Here is a 17726-nt window from a genome sequence, read left to right on the forward strand (position 1 = left end):
TAGTGTTAGGGTTACTTAATCGTAGACAGGGCTGTCTTTCCCGCTTCACTAGGCTGAGACATATTGCCCTAACTGTCAGTGACGCCTCAATGGTTGCCTTCAGACAAACAACTTTGTGTGTGTTTTAGTGTGTTCAAGTGTGTGTTATTCTTCTGTTGTATCACTGTAGATGAATCTAGTGATTATGTTAAGACTTGCTTTGAAATGCCTCAGTAAATTCAGAAATTAGCATGTTATTAAATAAAATATGAAATATATTGTACTTATACCCTAATTGTGATCATTACAACACAATTATAAAAAAATACCCTTCATCAGCAATTAACCTTTCTAGACGTTGGGCTGAAAAAAACTATGTATTCCTCTTTTTATGTCTGTTTCTTTTGAGGTGAATGTGTTACGTTATATGCAGTACATGATGCAGGGGGCCACCCTGCATCATGTACTGCATATGGCTACAAAAACAAAAATCTCCACATAGCCGAGCACTGTTCCTAGGGGCTTGGTTTAAAGTATCAGTGAAAGAAGTTAGCTTCCTTTATCTTTACGTAATGTGACTGGCAGACTTAATGTGACTGGCAGACTTAATGTGACTGGCAGACTTAATGTGACTGGCAGACTTAATGTGACGTATTTCCAAGAGAAACAGCCGATGGAGTTTAATTTTAATTTTAATTTGACTAGATTGTTTAAAACCTTAATCTGATTGGCTCCATTTGTAAATAACCCAGAGTTCAAGATCATCAATACAATTGTTAAGTATTCCAAGAAGAGGCCAAAGATATATTTTGACTTGATATTGGGCATCCATACCAAGAGATAACACAACAATGAACACAGGGACCCATAGTGTAAATGTGCTTGTTTGTGATGGTGAACCATCTTTTGCATTTACAGTAAGACTAATTGTATGCTGATGATTAACACCAAGCTTCCCTATTTAATATCAAAGACACACCGCAATACATGGAGTCAATCAGGAAGGACAGAGAAGGCAGAATACAATTTGAAACCCTGAGAATTAGATATCCGGGGTTTTGAGTTTTACAAGATTTATGAGTGAGTGGGGCTCAATATCAGGCCCACCTCTCCTCGTTCTTTTTCTCGGTGAAAGACACACTCTGCCATCTCCACTTTGCTGTCCTTTAGAGTATGCTCCACCATCCGTCTCACTCACTATTTGGCCCTTCCTTTCCCACCTTCCCTCGCCTTTTTTCTCACAATGCATTTAAATGGGGGTATTAAGAGATTCTCATCTCTTTACACATTCTCTGAGGTAACCCCAATACCAATTGATCCAGAACTAGATCCCAGTAGATGCATGATAAACACACACTATACAGGGATATATTTATGACAAACTTGTCCTTGGACCATTTCCAATATTTGTACTTGCTGCAGCATTTATCTAAACTTTTTCAAACAGTGACCAGATGTTTTTCATGATGCTGCACATGTTGTTGCCGCTGAGATGACAGCAATCAAAATGTGCCATCTGCTAATTAAATGACTAAACGGTATGCGGTCACATTAATCTGATGTACTTGCTGTTGTTTACAAAGGGTTCCATTAAAATCTGTCACAGTAGGATGGATGACAGATTCATCATGGTCACCATACAGTGTGTAATAATTTGAATCCACACAAAATAGTTGTTTAAAAAGTGCTGACGTTCTAACCGATTTACAGTGTTGATACCCTTTCATTAGTGACTGAGAGAGCCTGTTTTGATGTTCGGTGTTATATATTTTTTTTGTCTGTGTACTTGGCTGCCCAAAAAACAGATGATATAACATTATAGTTATTTCAGTGCAACAGTTGGTTTTACTGGCAGACTAATTGTCAGCTATCGAAAAAATCCAATGCTAGATTTAGAAGATGTCTTCGCTTTCTTTAATTATAAAACATCAGAAACTCAAGTTCATGCACATCCGTTGACTGTTAACAGATGGTTGTGGGAAATTACAAACGGATGTAGAAGTTGATGAGGAGGGTTCTGAAAAAAATAGGTTACACCAAAAAGTAATCCTGGAGTAATGATACCAGGATTAACACTGTGGGTGGATTTAAGGATGCTGTTTTGTTTCCAAACGTAGAGCAATCAGTTTAAAACATGTAATAGGTAAACATAGACTATTCTTTTGCTCAGCTTGTTTCTTGCAATAATGTGTGTGTGTGTGTGTGTGTGTGTGTTTGGGAGAGAGAGAGAGCACTTTTCACACCTGGGCCCTATTTCTCGTACCTGGCTAACGTGGTTAGCGGGATCATTTTCCGGATGTGATTACAGAAGACAGGGTTTTCGGTTCCTCGAAGCAAGTTTGGCAAAATCACCATAGCAACACATCGAAAAATTTGAACCTGCTCCAGCGCAGGCTCACTCAGTCTAGCTGGATAATCTGGCCACTCCCCCTGAAGAAAGTGGCAGCTCACTTCCTTATTGATGAGGAGCGATATTAGTTAGATTAACGTTTTATAGGGAGAGAGTTCTTATCAAGTCCTGATGACTTCCTATACGAGCGATATCGATTCTGCCCACAAGGAATCCTTTATTAAAGACCTTCTGGAGCCGTATATTGAACACCACACACCGCAGCATTGACTGTCTCACAGCCTTGTGGTACAGTGTGGTACTAATATACACGTATATATTATCTACTTGTTCTGAAAGAATTGAGATAGTTATTTTAGATCCCATTGGATGATGAATGTCATTAAGCCGACAGCCAGCAGGCACATTTAAAGAATAAGGCACTAAAAATTTGTAGATACATTTTCCCAACACTGATGCTGCGTTCACAAAAAAAGCGTTACGAGTAGATTCCATGAAAGTCGATGCACAGACGAATGGATGCGAATAAAGAGGATTTTCATCCACTTATCTAGACGTAGTCGGTGAAAGTCACCGAGCTGTGTGAGCCTACATGTGATGTTATGTATGTATGTATGTATGTATGTATGTATGTATATATATATATATATATATATATATATATATATATATATATATATAATATAATATGTGATATTAATGTTATGAACCCAAACACGAGGGCATTAGATGTTCTGACGTTTGTGGGATTTCACATCAAGTATAAAGCAGAAATAGTGGTTATTTCTTCCATAGTGGATGGCGGAAGTTATAAATGTTTCCATGGAGATAAGGCACGGCCCCTCTCAAGCGCGAGTGAAGTGAATGAATTGATTAGATTTTGCCATGATTATGGTCTGCAATTCCTCAAATACATTCATGATCATCTCCTGCTCCTCAGCGGAGAAAAAGAGTCTCTTCCTTTGAGTTTATTTGCCTTTGTGCTCTTAGTAAATCATGTTTTCTGTGATCGACGCTTCCCCCTTTGGAAGTCGGACGGGCACGCGCAACTATCCTGTGAACTGACGTCTGGCTCGAATTAACGAGATGGTTTGACCGCGGATCAGCCTTTGAGAAACCGGGATAGCCTGATGTCATTCATCGGGTTAATTTAAGCTGGCGAGTAGGACATTTGATCGACTTAGTTGAACCACTTATGAGAAAGTTTTGAATCACTCAATTTTAGCATTTTGACAAATAAGAAACTTAAAAACACACACAAGAAAATCTATGTTAGTAATATATAAATTGTTGACATGACCATTTATTGGTAGTTTGCTCTTGCATTTTTGTTTAACTCTTGCTAAATAGTTTTTCTTTTAATGGCTAAACAAAGGTCAAACCACAATATTTGGCCAATTTACAAGTTTTTCTGGAGGACAGTCTGCGTATTAGATGACCATAACATGCAGGGCACTTAAACCATGCCGAAAGTCACTCTTGTATCTACAAAATGGTTCTAGTCAAACAGCCTCTGTATCAAGTAGAAAAATATGTTGTTTCACGCAATCTCATACTGGTGTCTATTTAACAGTGAGACCTTTACTATATGGTGACAGATGTATGAACATTCTCGCTTCTTGTTGACAACATTTGCAGATAATATTGCATGTCCTAGGGAAACACAAGTAATGTCATTGCCAGTTTGTGCCTTATGCTTCAATCATTTCCCAATCATAAAATCCCGAAATAGAATTTTTCATTAAAATCAATATTTAATTTTGTAGGCACTGGTTGCTGGAGATATATTTTACTGAGAAATGTTTTGTATAGTTAATTAAAACACATTTTAAATTGAAATGAATTAGGAAATCAAGAATGTGATGACAAAACTTTACAATGAAATATAAAGTCAAAAATATTTCTTCGTAAATCAACACGTTATCCTAAAGAAGGAGTTTGTGCATTGCTGCGACGCTGGCAGTTGTATTGTCGGGGGCAATGGCAAGAAAACACAAAAGGCCCAGGACCCCTGCCCACAAGCACTATTCAGGGCAGATGTGGGAACATCTTTCAAAAGGATTTACCCACACATGGCACCAGGTCCTGGCATCCCATTGTGTGTGACTCAACTGGCAGAAGTCTTCATAAACATTTTCAACATCTCACTTCTCCAGTCTGTAGTCCCAAATGTTTGAAGAAGACCACCATTGTACCTGTTCCCTCTGCCTGAACAACTACAACTTAGTTAGACTCACACCACATTAAGCACTTTAAGGGGTAGTCAAAACCTTCACTTCCTCCATCCCAGGCTTATTGGACCCAATGATATTTGCATACAGACCAAATTGATCAACGGGCGACGCCGTCACCCTAGTCCTTTAACCAAAGGAACACATAAGTGAGAATGCTGTTCATACACTAGAGTGCAGATTCAACACACTGTGCCCTCCAAGCTTGGTATCAAGCTCAAAGACCTGGGGCTCAACACAGCCCTCTGTGACTGGATCCAAAGCTTCCTGATGCGCTGACCTTAGGATGTGTGGATAGGCACCACCACATCCTCCACCCTGACCTCCACCTCTCAACACTGGAACCCTCAGGTCTGCGGGCTCAGACCCCTCTTGTATTCCCTGTCAATGCACAACTGTGTGGCCACAGACAGCTCCAACACCATAACCACATTAGCTGAAGACACAACCATGAAAGGCCATGAACAGTTGTCGGTCGAGGATAAGAGGTTTCTCAATTAATAAACACATCAATTGAGACATACACATTAATGTTAAACATTTGGACTGCCAGACTCTTTGTTTATTTGATCCCAAATAAATTAGCAGATGTTCCAAATACTTAGCACAGGCTATAGGATTTACTTAGCTTTTCAGCACCATGGACAGAGCTATGAGCAAACACCATAGCAACACACGACAGCAAGATATAAATGTATTGCAGTGTGACAGCGTGCGTGTGTGTGTGTGTGTGTGTGTGTGTGTGTGTGTGTGTGTGTGCGTGCTTGTGCATCTTACCGAGCCGAGGGTCATACTGCCTCATCTGAACTTCTTCCACATAATCTGCTGGGAACCAGCCTGTCCTCCCTTTGACCGTGCCTTCCCAGAAACCTCCTTCCCCTATACTCAGAACTGAAAGGAGAAAATATCAAGAGAGTATGTTAAATATTGTCATACAACATAGTTGTCATCATTGTGAGGTGAGGTATTGGAGCCCGGAGAGCCTGAGAAAAGAGACAAAGAGGGAAAGAGGTGCAAGTGAGAGAGAAAGAAAAATATAAAGCCGATACAAGACAGGAGAAACTGTAATGAGAAAATATTGGTCTGTAACTGATCTATCATACTGAGGTGCTTGGGCAACATAGGCTTTTTTCTCTTTCATGCCAATAAACGATTTTTAAATTTGAAAAATAGAAAGAAAGAGACTCAGTTAATGAAGTAGTGGAGAGGAAAGACAAAAGGGAGATAAAGAAAGAAAGAAAAAAGAGGAAGGAGAGATGTTGAAGGAGAGCAAGAGGGCAGGGAGGAGAAAGAAAGAGATTGATTCTAAGTTCCGCTGTGGTAATTAGAGATGAATATATAGTTGATATTGATCTTCCCTGCAGGAATGAGCCAGCACGCTCATTTCTACAACACTCATCCATTATCCCAGGAAACTGACCGACACACACACAAACACACACACACACACACACACACCTCAGAGATCACCAGCTGGAACTGAAGCTTTGCCTGAGCGAGCCCTTCTTCTAAACTGGTTGCTAGGTTACGGCAGTATGATGTTGCAGCCGGCGGACAGCCTGCTAAATGATGTAGTCTACTTCCTCCAAACTATATTCTACTCTGGCATGGGGGCATGTCACGGTGATGTAACCTGGGACACGATGAAAAGTGACATGATAGTAAAAGTTCAAATATCCGCCATTCGCAAGATTCCCCATTGTATCTTTTAACAATTACATTATTTTCTCGAGGACTTACAGCTACTTACTGCCCACCTCTCGGTTCCCTTAAAATTACTTCTAACATTCAGGATTGTCATCCTGCGTGCGGGCGGAGAACGGCTGTTTATCGACTTCCTGCTGCAAAAACATGACATTCAGCACACAGAGGATACGTTGACCAATCCCCAACTCTGATCACAGCTTAACACAACTTTCCCCTGACTGTCTCCTGAGAACGGACTCCCTCCGTCTCTTTATTTCCATGTTCAAACCCTTTTGCCTGCCTGCCTGCCTGCCTGCCTGCCTGCCTGCCTGCCTGCCTGCCTGCCTGCCTGCCTGCCTGCCTGCCTGCCTGCCTGCCTGCCTGCCTGCCTGCCTGCCTGCCTGCCTGCCTGCCTGCCTGCCTGCCTGCCTGCCTGCCTGCCTGCCTGCCTGCCTGCCTGCCTGCCTGCCTGCCTGCCTGCCTGCCTGCCTGCCTGCCTGCCTGCCTGCCTGCCTGCCTGCCTGCCTGCCTGCCTGCCTGCCTGCCTGCCTGCCTGCCTGCCTGCCTGCCTGCCTGCCTGCCTGCCTGCCTGCCTGCCTGCCTGCCTGCCTGCCTGCCTGCCTGCCTGCCTGCCTGCCTGCCTGCCTGCCTGCCTGCCTGCCTGCCTGCCTGCCTGCCTGCCTGCCTGCCTGCCTGCCTGCCTGCCTGCCTGCCTGCCTGCCTGCCTGCCTGCCTGCCTGCCTGCCTGCCTGCCTGCCTGCCTGCCTGCCTGCCTGCCTGCCTGCCTGCCTGCCTGCCTGCCTGCCTGCCTGCCTGCCTGCCTGCCTGCCTGCCTGCCTGCCTGCCTGCCTGCCTGCCTGCCTGCCTGCCTGCCTGCCTGCCTGCCTGCCTGCCTGCCTGCCTGCCTGCCTGCCTGCCTGCCTGCCTGCCTGCCTGCCTGCCTGCCTGCCTGCCTGCCTGCCTGCCTGCCTGCCTGCCTGCCTGCCTGCCTGCCTGCCTGCCTGCCTGCCTGCCTGCCTGCCTGCCTGCCTGCCTGCCTGCCTGCCTGCCTGCCTGCCTGCCTGCCTGCCTGCCTGCCTGCCTGCCTGCGTTTCTGAGTGTTTTCTCAGTCATTGTCTCCATCCCCCTCTTTGGCTCTGTCAGGGTGGCTGTCTATACTGTAATGGTGTTCCTGCAGTAGACAGGTGTCGGCTGTGCTCTCTATTCGCCATTGACAGAAATGAAAGAAAAGGTGAGACCTCTGATTGATCTTCTGGCTGCCTTTGCTCCCTTCCCTCGGTTCCTTATTCTGCCAGTACTAATCCATTTCTGGTTCCTGACACTGATACCAACACCTGACAATACGGACAGAAACGAGTCTTTAAGGATTCAAGCAAAAGTCAGTGTTTTTACAGATCTAAAATATCCATTTACACCTTCAAAACCGTAGGCTGTTCTTCCACACATATTGTATGTAAACCACTCTTCAATTAACTTTAAACACACCATGGTCAATCTAAATGCAGAAATTGATTGCAGAGTCTGCATAAACACAAAGAAACTACTGTAAACCACATTTCACTGCCTCTCTGATGCTATTAATTCCTTGATAAAAACAGCTTTGGTTATTGTTTTGGTTAAATTAAAGTCTTGTAAGTGGAGGAGATACTGTGAATTGACAGTAAATGTGTAATGATATCTGGCACAAACAGACAGCTACATTGTGATTGCAAGAACCTGATACTCATACTGAACGGTCATGTTACTTTTTAACTTAATTTGAGAGTTTTTTGGAAATAGGACAACAGCTTAAGAACTGGATACCTCGGTCAAAATGAAGAAAGCAATTATTACACGTAACAAAAGGTATGAGTGACAGCTGACCTCAAGCAAGAAAATAAATACACTAATACAGTAGGCGGGACTCAGCTTCATGCAAACAATGGAGCCTGTCTTTAAGAAGAGTTGCTTCACTGCAAAACAATACATGCCAATTGTTCCATTGTCTATGGAGGTATATTGGGGCTTAACTAAACAACAGTTGAGTACATAAGGCAATCAACACCTCAGCTGGACATCATAGGTCTCGACTGTATCACTTGAAGCAGTGACCTGCCACACAGATTCATAATCACCTCCACAGGTAAACTAGTGGGTGCAAACACACAGCAAATGGTGACATGCATTCATACACAGTGACACAAGAACACACATGCTCCATTACAATGACAAATAAACTGCTCAGGTACATATATTCTGTTTACTGTGCAGTACAACTTTGTAACCCTGCCACAACGGCCTCATAGAAGTTCTCATTATGAATTGAAAAAACATCTCACTGGGCCATTATAGGAAAGTGTATATAGAAATAAAATATAAACGAAGCATTACATGTGACCAGAAATGGGAGTACTGTAGCATTATAGAGAGCCCGGGAGAATGAAACAAAGGGAAAGAAAGAGGCTTACATTGAGCAATGACAACGAGAGATGAGAGCCAGCTAAAGACAGACACAGCTGACAAAGGAAAGCGCTGTTTCAACAGGCGCCCAGTTATTCATGAGTGTCCAAGAAGTCTGGTACAGTATTGCTCTCTGTGTCTGTGAGTGCATTTAACTTCTGAGTTTTGCTCTTGGTTAAGTCAGTCAAGGCTCCTGGCTTAAAAATAGCATCGTGAGGATGCAGCGCTATTTATACTCCTCACACACCCTGCCTCAACGCACCCCTGCTCGAGTGTGTATGTCTGTGTGTATGCGACGATGAATTGAGCTCATTTTAATTCTTGCTTTGCTACGCTCTATTGCTTTGAGCTGAGTCATTCATGTTCTTTCTCCTTCATACTTCCTCTTAGTTTCTCTTCATTGCAAGCAATGGACACAGAAACACACGCATATACTCATACAGAGTGAAGGCAACTGCCATTACTGAATAAATGAGTAACAGCTGGTGAGGAAAGGAACAGTCTTTTCTAAACACGTAAACAGACGTTTCACAGAGAACAGTGGATGCGTCAAACTCCTGCATTTGCCTACAGAAACAGACAAGAAAGGATGCAGCTATGGTGAGAGAGGCTGATGGCTTTCTGCCACTGATGCACTCAAACTGATTCAGACAGGGATGCCATGGTAGACTTGCCAAAGCCAAAACACAACTTGATTTCCATAAAATGCTACAATAGGCTCTCTGCACGTTGATTTTGCTGAACAATAAGTCTTAAGAGTATTTAGATTATATTAGATGATAAATATATATATATATATATATCACCTGGGGTCCTAGCCTCTTGGTTTGCTCACAGTTTTCTCTATCAAAAAACCTTGTTATGATGCTTCACTGAAAAATATGTACAGCACTATTGTGCGTGTTTGCATGTTATTTACAGTAAGTGTAATGTTAGGTTTTAGGTATAGGCTTTTCTGAATAGAGAGAAAGTATATATCTCAGCCTATACATAACTGTGTGTGTGTGTGTGTGTGTGTGTGTGAGAGCTTGACAGTAAGTGTGTGAAGGTGAGAGTGGAGAGCATTCCAATAACCTGAGTGGAGCTGTTATTAGATTTGGATCCCTCCACTCTGTATTAAACCTCAGTTCAATTCAGTGTAATAGAGAGAGAGCAGAGTTTCATCTTTATGAAATGAGGTGGAGACAACCAGAGACACGCTAACACACGCACTCTACAAGAAAGAGAAAGGGGGAGGACTATGTACAGTAGTGCAACAGGGACGCGGTCAGTGATACCTGAATATATGAGTAGGAGAATACATGCTAATGCTCTGGGGGAGAATAGAGAACATATGGAATCAGGAAGATTTAATATTATATAGTCAACAGATTATACAAGAATAGATTAGATGAATATGTAAGAAAATTAGATTTAATGACAAGGATGGAGGTGGACATGAAATAGGAGAAGTAGTGGTGGCTGGCAATTAAGAAGATAATGTGGAAAAGGGCGAGTGGACCCCGGAGTAGATACAAGACTGAATGAAGTAGCGAGCCAATAAATAAGAAGCAAGAGGGAGTCACACTGCTCTGAGTCAAATGTGAGCTGTGGTTTGCTGCATGTTTGTCCTCATTGGACTTCTTTTAGAAGAGGGCGAGGGAGTGGTGCAGTCTCTGGCTCATCAGTATTCAACAGAGGGAGGGAGAGAGAGAGAGAGAGAGTGTGAGAGAGAGAGAGAAAGTTTTAAATAAATAGTTATAAATAGTTGAAGAAGAAATAACACAAATATGGAACCAATGAAACAAAGTCAAAGGAAGAAGGCTACAGACAAAAAAGAAAAACGAGGAGGCGGGAGTGTTGTAAAAGTATAGTGGGAGGAGGCGGAGGAAAAGAGGCAGGGGCAAACTCCAAGGCTGACTCAGAGGGATCCCTCTTCTCTTCTCATCTCTTCCCCTCCCTCCCTCCGAGGCTTGAGGGCTACATGACACTCCTATTCTTTCATTCTTACTGGCTTTTCGTTCCATGTGTCATTCTTTCTCTCCTACTGTGTCAACCCTCCGGTGGAGACACAAATAGAATGGACTACCTGATAGTCCTATGTCTTACTGTCTTTTTTTTCAGGACAATATCACATGACACAGAAATATAATGAAACTATGTTAAATACAAAGGTTCGTTATCATTAATATATTATGCATCGTCACACGCAAGAAAATCTACATTAAACATGGACACAAACTGATCAAAATCATATCCGGATCTTATCACCTGGTACTCTGACCAGCAGGGAACAGAACATAGTGGTTCTCCATCAGAGTATGCCAGTGATTGATTAGCTGTAGAGCAACCATTGATTGTCTGTTGTTAATAGATCAGTGATAGATTGTTTGTTGTTGAGTTGTTAATCACACACCTAACTGTTTGATTGACGAGTCAGGTTGTCACATAAATGATGGTGATTTATGCTGTGATTAATGAACATGCTGTAATGCTCCAGCCTCCACTACATATTATTACACGACAACATGCCTTGTTGAATGACATTGCATGTGGCTTTATGGGAGAGTTGGACTAGCGAGTGGTCATGGGGTTAAATTCAGGAACATTATTAACAAGGAGAATCTCAAAGGAGAATGAGTGTGTTCTTGTTTGATTGTTTTTCATTTCAGGGAGATTCTGTTTTTGATTTGGAGAGAAAGCTCAACACGAAGAGGTCAGGACACAAGGCTTTTCAAAATGTGTAAAAAGCGACTCTACCTGACATTACTGGGTAAGGACATGACCTATGCGTGCACATTTACATACCCATGACTGCAAAGTGGGTTGTCCCTGTGCAAGACAGAAAAGGCCTGTTGTTATCAACCATCTGCAGTCACTCAGTTAGTTTGGCCCGGCCCTCAGGTCAAACAGTGTGTGTCACATTGTACAAGATAGTGATTGTAAATCAAAAGCATATCAATGTTTGTGTTGAATATGCATCCGCATTAGTCAATGGCTCCAGTTAATGCAGCAGTTTTCCTGTTTATTCATACAACTGTTGGCTATGGCATGTTTCTAATTAGCATTTTGTGTGAGGCTACATCTCAGTGAATTACATGTATGTTAGGCAGGAATAGGTTTTAATTTCAATGAGGGGTTACGTGTGGGATGCTCTTGTTAGCTAGGATGCACCGTATAAACATGTTTGGAAAACAAAAAGATTAAAAAAAAACAAAGAGGATGAGAGTGTAATAGGAGAACAGGTGGTGTGTTCAGCAGGGAGCAGGTAAATGTGTGGGCGGGACGTTGCACCCCACTGCTACTCTGATTGTACAGCTCGAAGGTTAGCTGTGACATCAACGTCCTTGCCTTGGGCTTGTGACTATGTCCAGTATCTCACTCTCCACACACACCACACACCACACACCACACACCACACACCCACACACACACACACACACACACACACACACACACACACACACACACACACACACACACACACACACACACACACACACACACACTTTAGAACGTAATTCTTGTGGCCTCTCTGGGTTTCCTTGTGTGGGTTGCTGAGACAGATAGCAATATGTTTGAAACAATTTTAAAATATATGGTAGTTATCTAAGGGGCCGTCCTTCAACCACAAGGTCGGTAGTTCAATCCCCGCCTCAAGGAAGTGTCCTTGAGCGAGGAACTGAACCCATGTTGCTTCCCGTCCACTTCACAGCAGCCAACTGCTCCTAAATGCTTAGGATGGGTTAAATGCAGAGGTCCAATTTCATGAATGTAACTGTATGTATATGACTATTTAAATGACACTTAGGAAGAGCAACACATTACCCTTACGGGGGGTAGCTAGCAGGTAGTTAACATGTTTGATCTGTGATTAAGTAAAAATGCTTTTGGGAAACAGCTCAGAAATGTAAGATAATGTCACATCTAGAGTCCTATTCTTTGGCCGAAAAAACTGTTTATCTTCATTTCAAATGGATTAGATTCCGCTGAGTTAACAAATCAACATATGGCTTAACAGTACGATCATTAGAATTGTATCAAAGGGGCACAACCAAAGCCACATGTGCTACAGACTCTTACCCAAAGGTTTATAAGACAGTAAAAAGACAGAATATGGCAGAGAAAGACATTTCTCTCATATGTGCCTCGGATATTAGGACAGCTGGCTGCTGAATACTTGAAGGATGCTGTTTATCTAACTTGTGGGAGGCCATTACTTACACTGTCTGCACAACCGCAAACGCACAAAGGCAATCACACAGACAGACATACACTTATACATTTACACACATGCACACCTCAAATACACACTTTAAGATGCAAATAACAATGTGCATACACAGAGTAGACTTCACGCTACGACCAGTAATTCAACCCAAGCTCACTGTGGGAAGCACTTGGCACACAAGCTCTTATCCAACCTGATTTGCAAGTAGCAGACAAAAAGATAAAATGGATGAATATTTCTAAAAGAATGTTGTTTCTCAGCAGCAATTTTTTTTTTTTTAACTAACTAAAGACACAATTTTATCATTTTTATTTCTGTCTTAAAAGTATATGTCAGCGCTGTTAGGCACTTAGCACCTGTTGCTTGGTAACCGACAGATGAATATGCATTTTTGTCTTAACAATAGCAAGCTTTGTGGTCAAATTTATACTCTGCAGTGCTTCATTTGTATAATCTACAGTCTCTTGGACTAGCTCAAATTAATGTACATATATGTGTAGCTATTGTTGGAGACAATTAAGTACATGCGAAGAGAAGCATATCTTCAGACAACGGGTTTAACGGAAAGCTTTTGCAGTTTTAAGACATGTGATCAGTGTGCCAGCATGTTCCCAGAGCTCATAACAGCTACGTTCTGAGCCTGTGTGAAGCTAGACCTAGAATAATACATGAAAACCCAGTATATGTGTGTATGTTTTTGTCGTATAGCTGGTCCAGGTATCCTCCACTGCCCATAGCGGTGTTAATATTCTGCACACACTGGGTGCGGCCAAACCCCATTAATCATGTTTGTGAATGTCTAATATCAACGTTACTTACACTGGTTTCATTTTCATGGCTGTCTGCAAGATTTATAATGGCGTTTGGAGAAGGTATATGTGGTGTGTGTGTGTTTGCGTTTGGTTGTGTGTGAGCGATGTAATACATTGTTACGAAAGCATGCTCTTAAATGTGTCACCTTGTTGAGGAGAAGAATGTCCTGAATGTGCAGTTAACGCTCACAGTGGGGGAAACAGCATGCTCAGACACACATCTGTTTCTTTGAATGTGTTTTTGTGTTCCTGTGTGTTAACGTTGGCTTTGATAAAGTGTGTATATGTGTTTGTATCAACGAGTGTGAGTGTGTATGGGGTCATAAGTTTGCAAAAAGCTTGACCAGGTTACAGTGGCGTGTGTCCCTGTTCGTTACCATGGTGATAGTAAGTGGCCCTTCAAGAGATGTCCATCCGCATGATGAGATCAGATTACATCAATGAAGGGGAAGAGTAGAAACAAACACAGGGGTGAGCAGGGGAATGAGTATAGAGGGGGGATGCAAGAAGGTGGGGGCATGGGCCAGGCAACCTGTTAATGGAGTGTACAAAAGGGATCCACACACACACACACACACACACACACACACACACACACACACACACACACACACACACACACACACACACACACACACACACACACACACACACACACACACACACACACACACACACACACACACACACACACCTATGACCAGATACACACATGTGAGCACAGAACGACCACACAATCTGATTATCTTGTAACCATCCATTTCTTCGAACTGTAATCTCTGAAATAAGCAGACACACACACATACATACATACATAACCTCAAACACCCCATGACACCAAGCGAATGCTAGTTTTGTGGTCCAGTGGCAGTCAGTGAGTGAGGAAGGACAAACGCATCTCATTACACAAGACTAAGAGTCTGCTTGGAGAGCTGAATGGGGATGACCCTGTTAACTAGCGGACAGCAGGGCTGTTTGTCTAGACAAAGGCTATCTAGAGACATTGATTTCAGACAGCAGACCAATGGACTGACAATCACTGAGTAAAGACTGGGAGTTTTTCCAAGCAGTTCTTCATGGTGGAGGAGAAACCGGTTGGCTAAAACACATGCTCATGGGGACACAACAGTACTGTAGGATTTGATTCAGGCATCCAAACTAAGCACACATTTAAGGCCCATCTACTGTTGTTCATGGGGGTTATATGTGCATCTTGTGCAAATCTAAGAGGAAATGAAGGATGAAAATGTGTCACTGAAGTCACTATACAAGCCTGCAACATTCACATAATTTATTTGTGATAGCAGAATGGAAAATAACGGTCTCCTTGATGATTTATAGTCTTAACCACATTGTCATCCTTCTCTCAAAATACAAAAAATAAAATAAATTTTACCTTCATCAATGTCATAGGCATAATCGGCATCGTCTTCATTATACTGGAAGTCAGCTATAAGGCATCACATTAATTAATACATAACTGATAAAAAATGTGTCCTTTTTTCATTCTACTGTGAATACTTTATTACTGTAAATGGTATATCACAAAGCTCAAACCTTAATATAGTTATTGCTATCTACAGTTAAGTTACTACCACTATCCCACCACAACATACTGTAAAACAAGAATATGAGATAGCAAAAAGAGTCGAGTTCTACACAGCAAGTCAACGTTTGAGATGGCGAGGGAGGAAATAAGTTTAACAGATGATTTTAACAAAATAATTGTATATTATATATTTGAGCAGCAATAGGTGTTCTAAAACTCGGAAAGATCAAAGCTGCACGCTCACATTTGGCACTGACTTTTTTTTAAATGTCTTTCTTTTTCCAATTTTCTTATTTTAGCAGAGAAAATTATGAGACACATTATGCAAAAAACACTGATTTATGCCCATCGTCACCACTTTGCTGAATACTGCCCAAAGAAAATCGGCAGTGGTTGTGTTTACTGTGATCCGATTCAATTGTATGTAGGATAAAAAACGAAAATAATAACACTACTACGAGTAACATTTTAATGCAATGTGTGTATGTTGTTTATGAGCGTAAGACCATTTTCTTTCATTATGTGATAGTAAATAAAACAATATAATCTTGATGATAATAATTTTATTGTGCAATTCCTAAATAATTTTATTGTGCAATTCCTAAATCTTCCAGAATCTTTTGTTAAAAAAGGCTAAGATATCAACACACTTGACAAGGAATGTGCTCGAACCAATGGTCTTCATTAAACTACACAGGGAGACACATCTTTCCCTGTACAGTATACAATATTCTTTGCCTCAACAGGCCACCAAACTGTCCTACTAACAGGTGAGCTCATAGACATTTATACTAATGCTGTAAGTATAGATGCTAACACGGCACACACACAGACACCCACAAACACAACCAGACACATCATTTAGTGAGATTTACTGATCCCATCATAAAGATGCTCCTCTGCTGGTGTGGCGGGTGATTGACGAGAGTGTGAGGACAGTAACCGGAAGAAAGAGATGAGTGTATGAGTGACTGCGTATGTATATATATACATATGTGTGTGTGTTTGTGTGTTTGTGTTAGGGGGGTTATAGAGGCTAATGATCTAAAGATAACTGAATCATCAACATATCTTTAGTCCGAAGCAATATCAACGTTACCTTCAGGGTACAAAGAATTCTGTTGATATTTATTCAGGTGCTTAGGGTGTAGATGTTTTTGATTTGCTCGTCACCTTATTCAGGAAAAGATAAATTAATTAATCCTCCTATCGTCTCCTCTTTTTCACTTGCCTTGCCGCCTCTTGTCCTCCATTGCAAATGGGCCATATTACTATTAACAACTCAGCCATTTATGAATGCAGATTAGATGCAATGCATTATGTATCAAACCAAGGGTCATCCATCCCTAGAGGAAGTGGCTTCTCGGGCCTTGCCTCTCTGTGCACAAGGAGGACTGGTAGGATTACATGCACTAACAGAATTTGGTAACCTTAACAAACTGTAGATAAAGAACCTGAACTGCCTGGGCTTTAAAATGTTCAACAACCAGTTGACATCAGTGACGTATTTCTCAGTCTATATCCCAGGACTACAGAAGCATATTGAATGCAACACAGTAATGGTTATGATGGTCAGTGTTGCATATCACAGCCAGATGGTTTACTTGGCTGGGCCTTGGTGCTGGCAGCCATGCGACTGTAAGCTTGTTTTCTGCATGGCCAACATGAAAGAACAGCAAAACACTGTGTTTTCACATTAGTGGCAGGGTTATGGATTCAGCTGCACCGACAGAAAAGCCAGTGACAGCAGATCCATTCAGTAGATGGAGGCATACTGGCTGCTGTTGAGTCATCACATTTCCATTAACATTTGTGTCAACATCAGTATGCATCACTGTTTCTGACAATGCTGTATCATTTGGTTTTGTTTGGCAAAAACATGATTCTGAATTGCTGAGTCTGAATTTTGTCATCACAGCTGTGTTTCCATAAAACAGACACAATACTATAAAGACAAGACATAAAATAAATCAGGAGTAGGACTACTAGTAAATGTGTTTAAGGTCAGAGAAGCTGGAAGACAGAAAACATCTACTGTAGGAAGGGGTAGGATTGCTTCGGCATGTATCCAGGGAGAGAGAAGTGTCTTGTGAGTGGTCGAGTGGTCGTGTGTTGTTTACTACTGAGTGTTTCTGGGAAAAGAGACGCTGTTCATTCTGTACACATGACATCTATCGCTTCTGTCCATCCGGGGAGAGGGATCCTCCTCTGTTGCTCTCCTGAAGGTTTCTTCCCTTTTTTCCCTGTGAAAGGGTTTTCTCTATTATTTGGGAGTTTTTCCTGATCCGATGTGAGGTCCTGGGACAGGGATGTCGTATGTGTACAGATTGTAAAGCCCTCTGTAATTTGTGATATTGGGCTATACAACTGAATGAACTGAATTGAATTGAAAATTGAATTGATCAGAATATTTGTGTGTGTGTGTGTGTTTGTTTGCAAAAAATCCAAATTGAAATTCCAAATTGACCCT

The 17726-nt window shown here is 41.9% G+C and overlaps 1 protein-coding gene across 1 annotated transcript in view; it reads right to left on the minus strand.

Moving 5' to 3' along the window:
* Positions 1–17726, minus strand: part of shank3a (SH3 and multiple ankyrin repeat domains 3a) — a 135329-nt gene that overhangs the window by 29753 nt on the left and 87850 nt on the right. Inside the window, exon 13 of the mRNA XM_034535207.1 lies at positions 5338–5451. Within this exon, the coding sequence (XP_034391098.1) occupies positions 5338–5451 (114 nt within the window). The remainder of the gene's footprint in view (positions 1–5337; positions 5452–17726) is intronic.

This window comes from Cyclopterus lumpus, chromosome 6 (genome assembly GCF_009769545.1).
Source record: "Cyclopterus lumpus isolate fCycLum1 chromosome 6, fCycLum1.pri, whole genome shotgun sequence".
NCBI classification, from domain to species: Eukaryota; Metazoa; Chordata; class Actinopteri; order Perciformes; family Cyclopteridae; genus Cyclopterus; species Cyclopterus lumpus.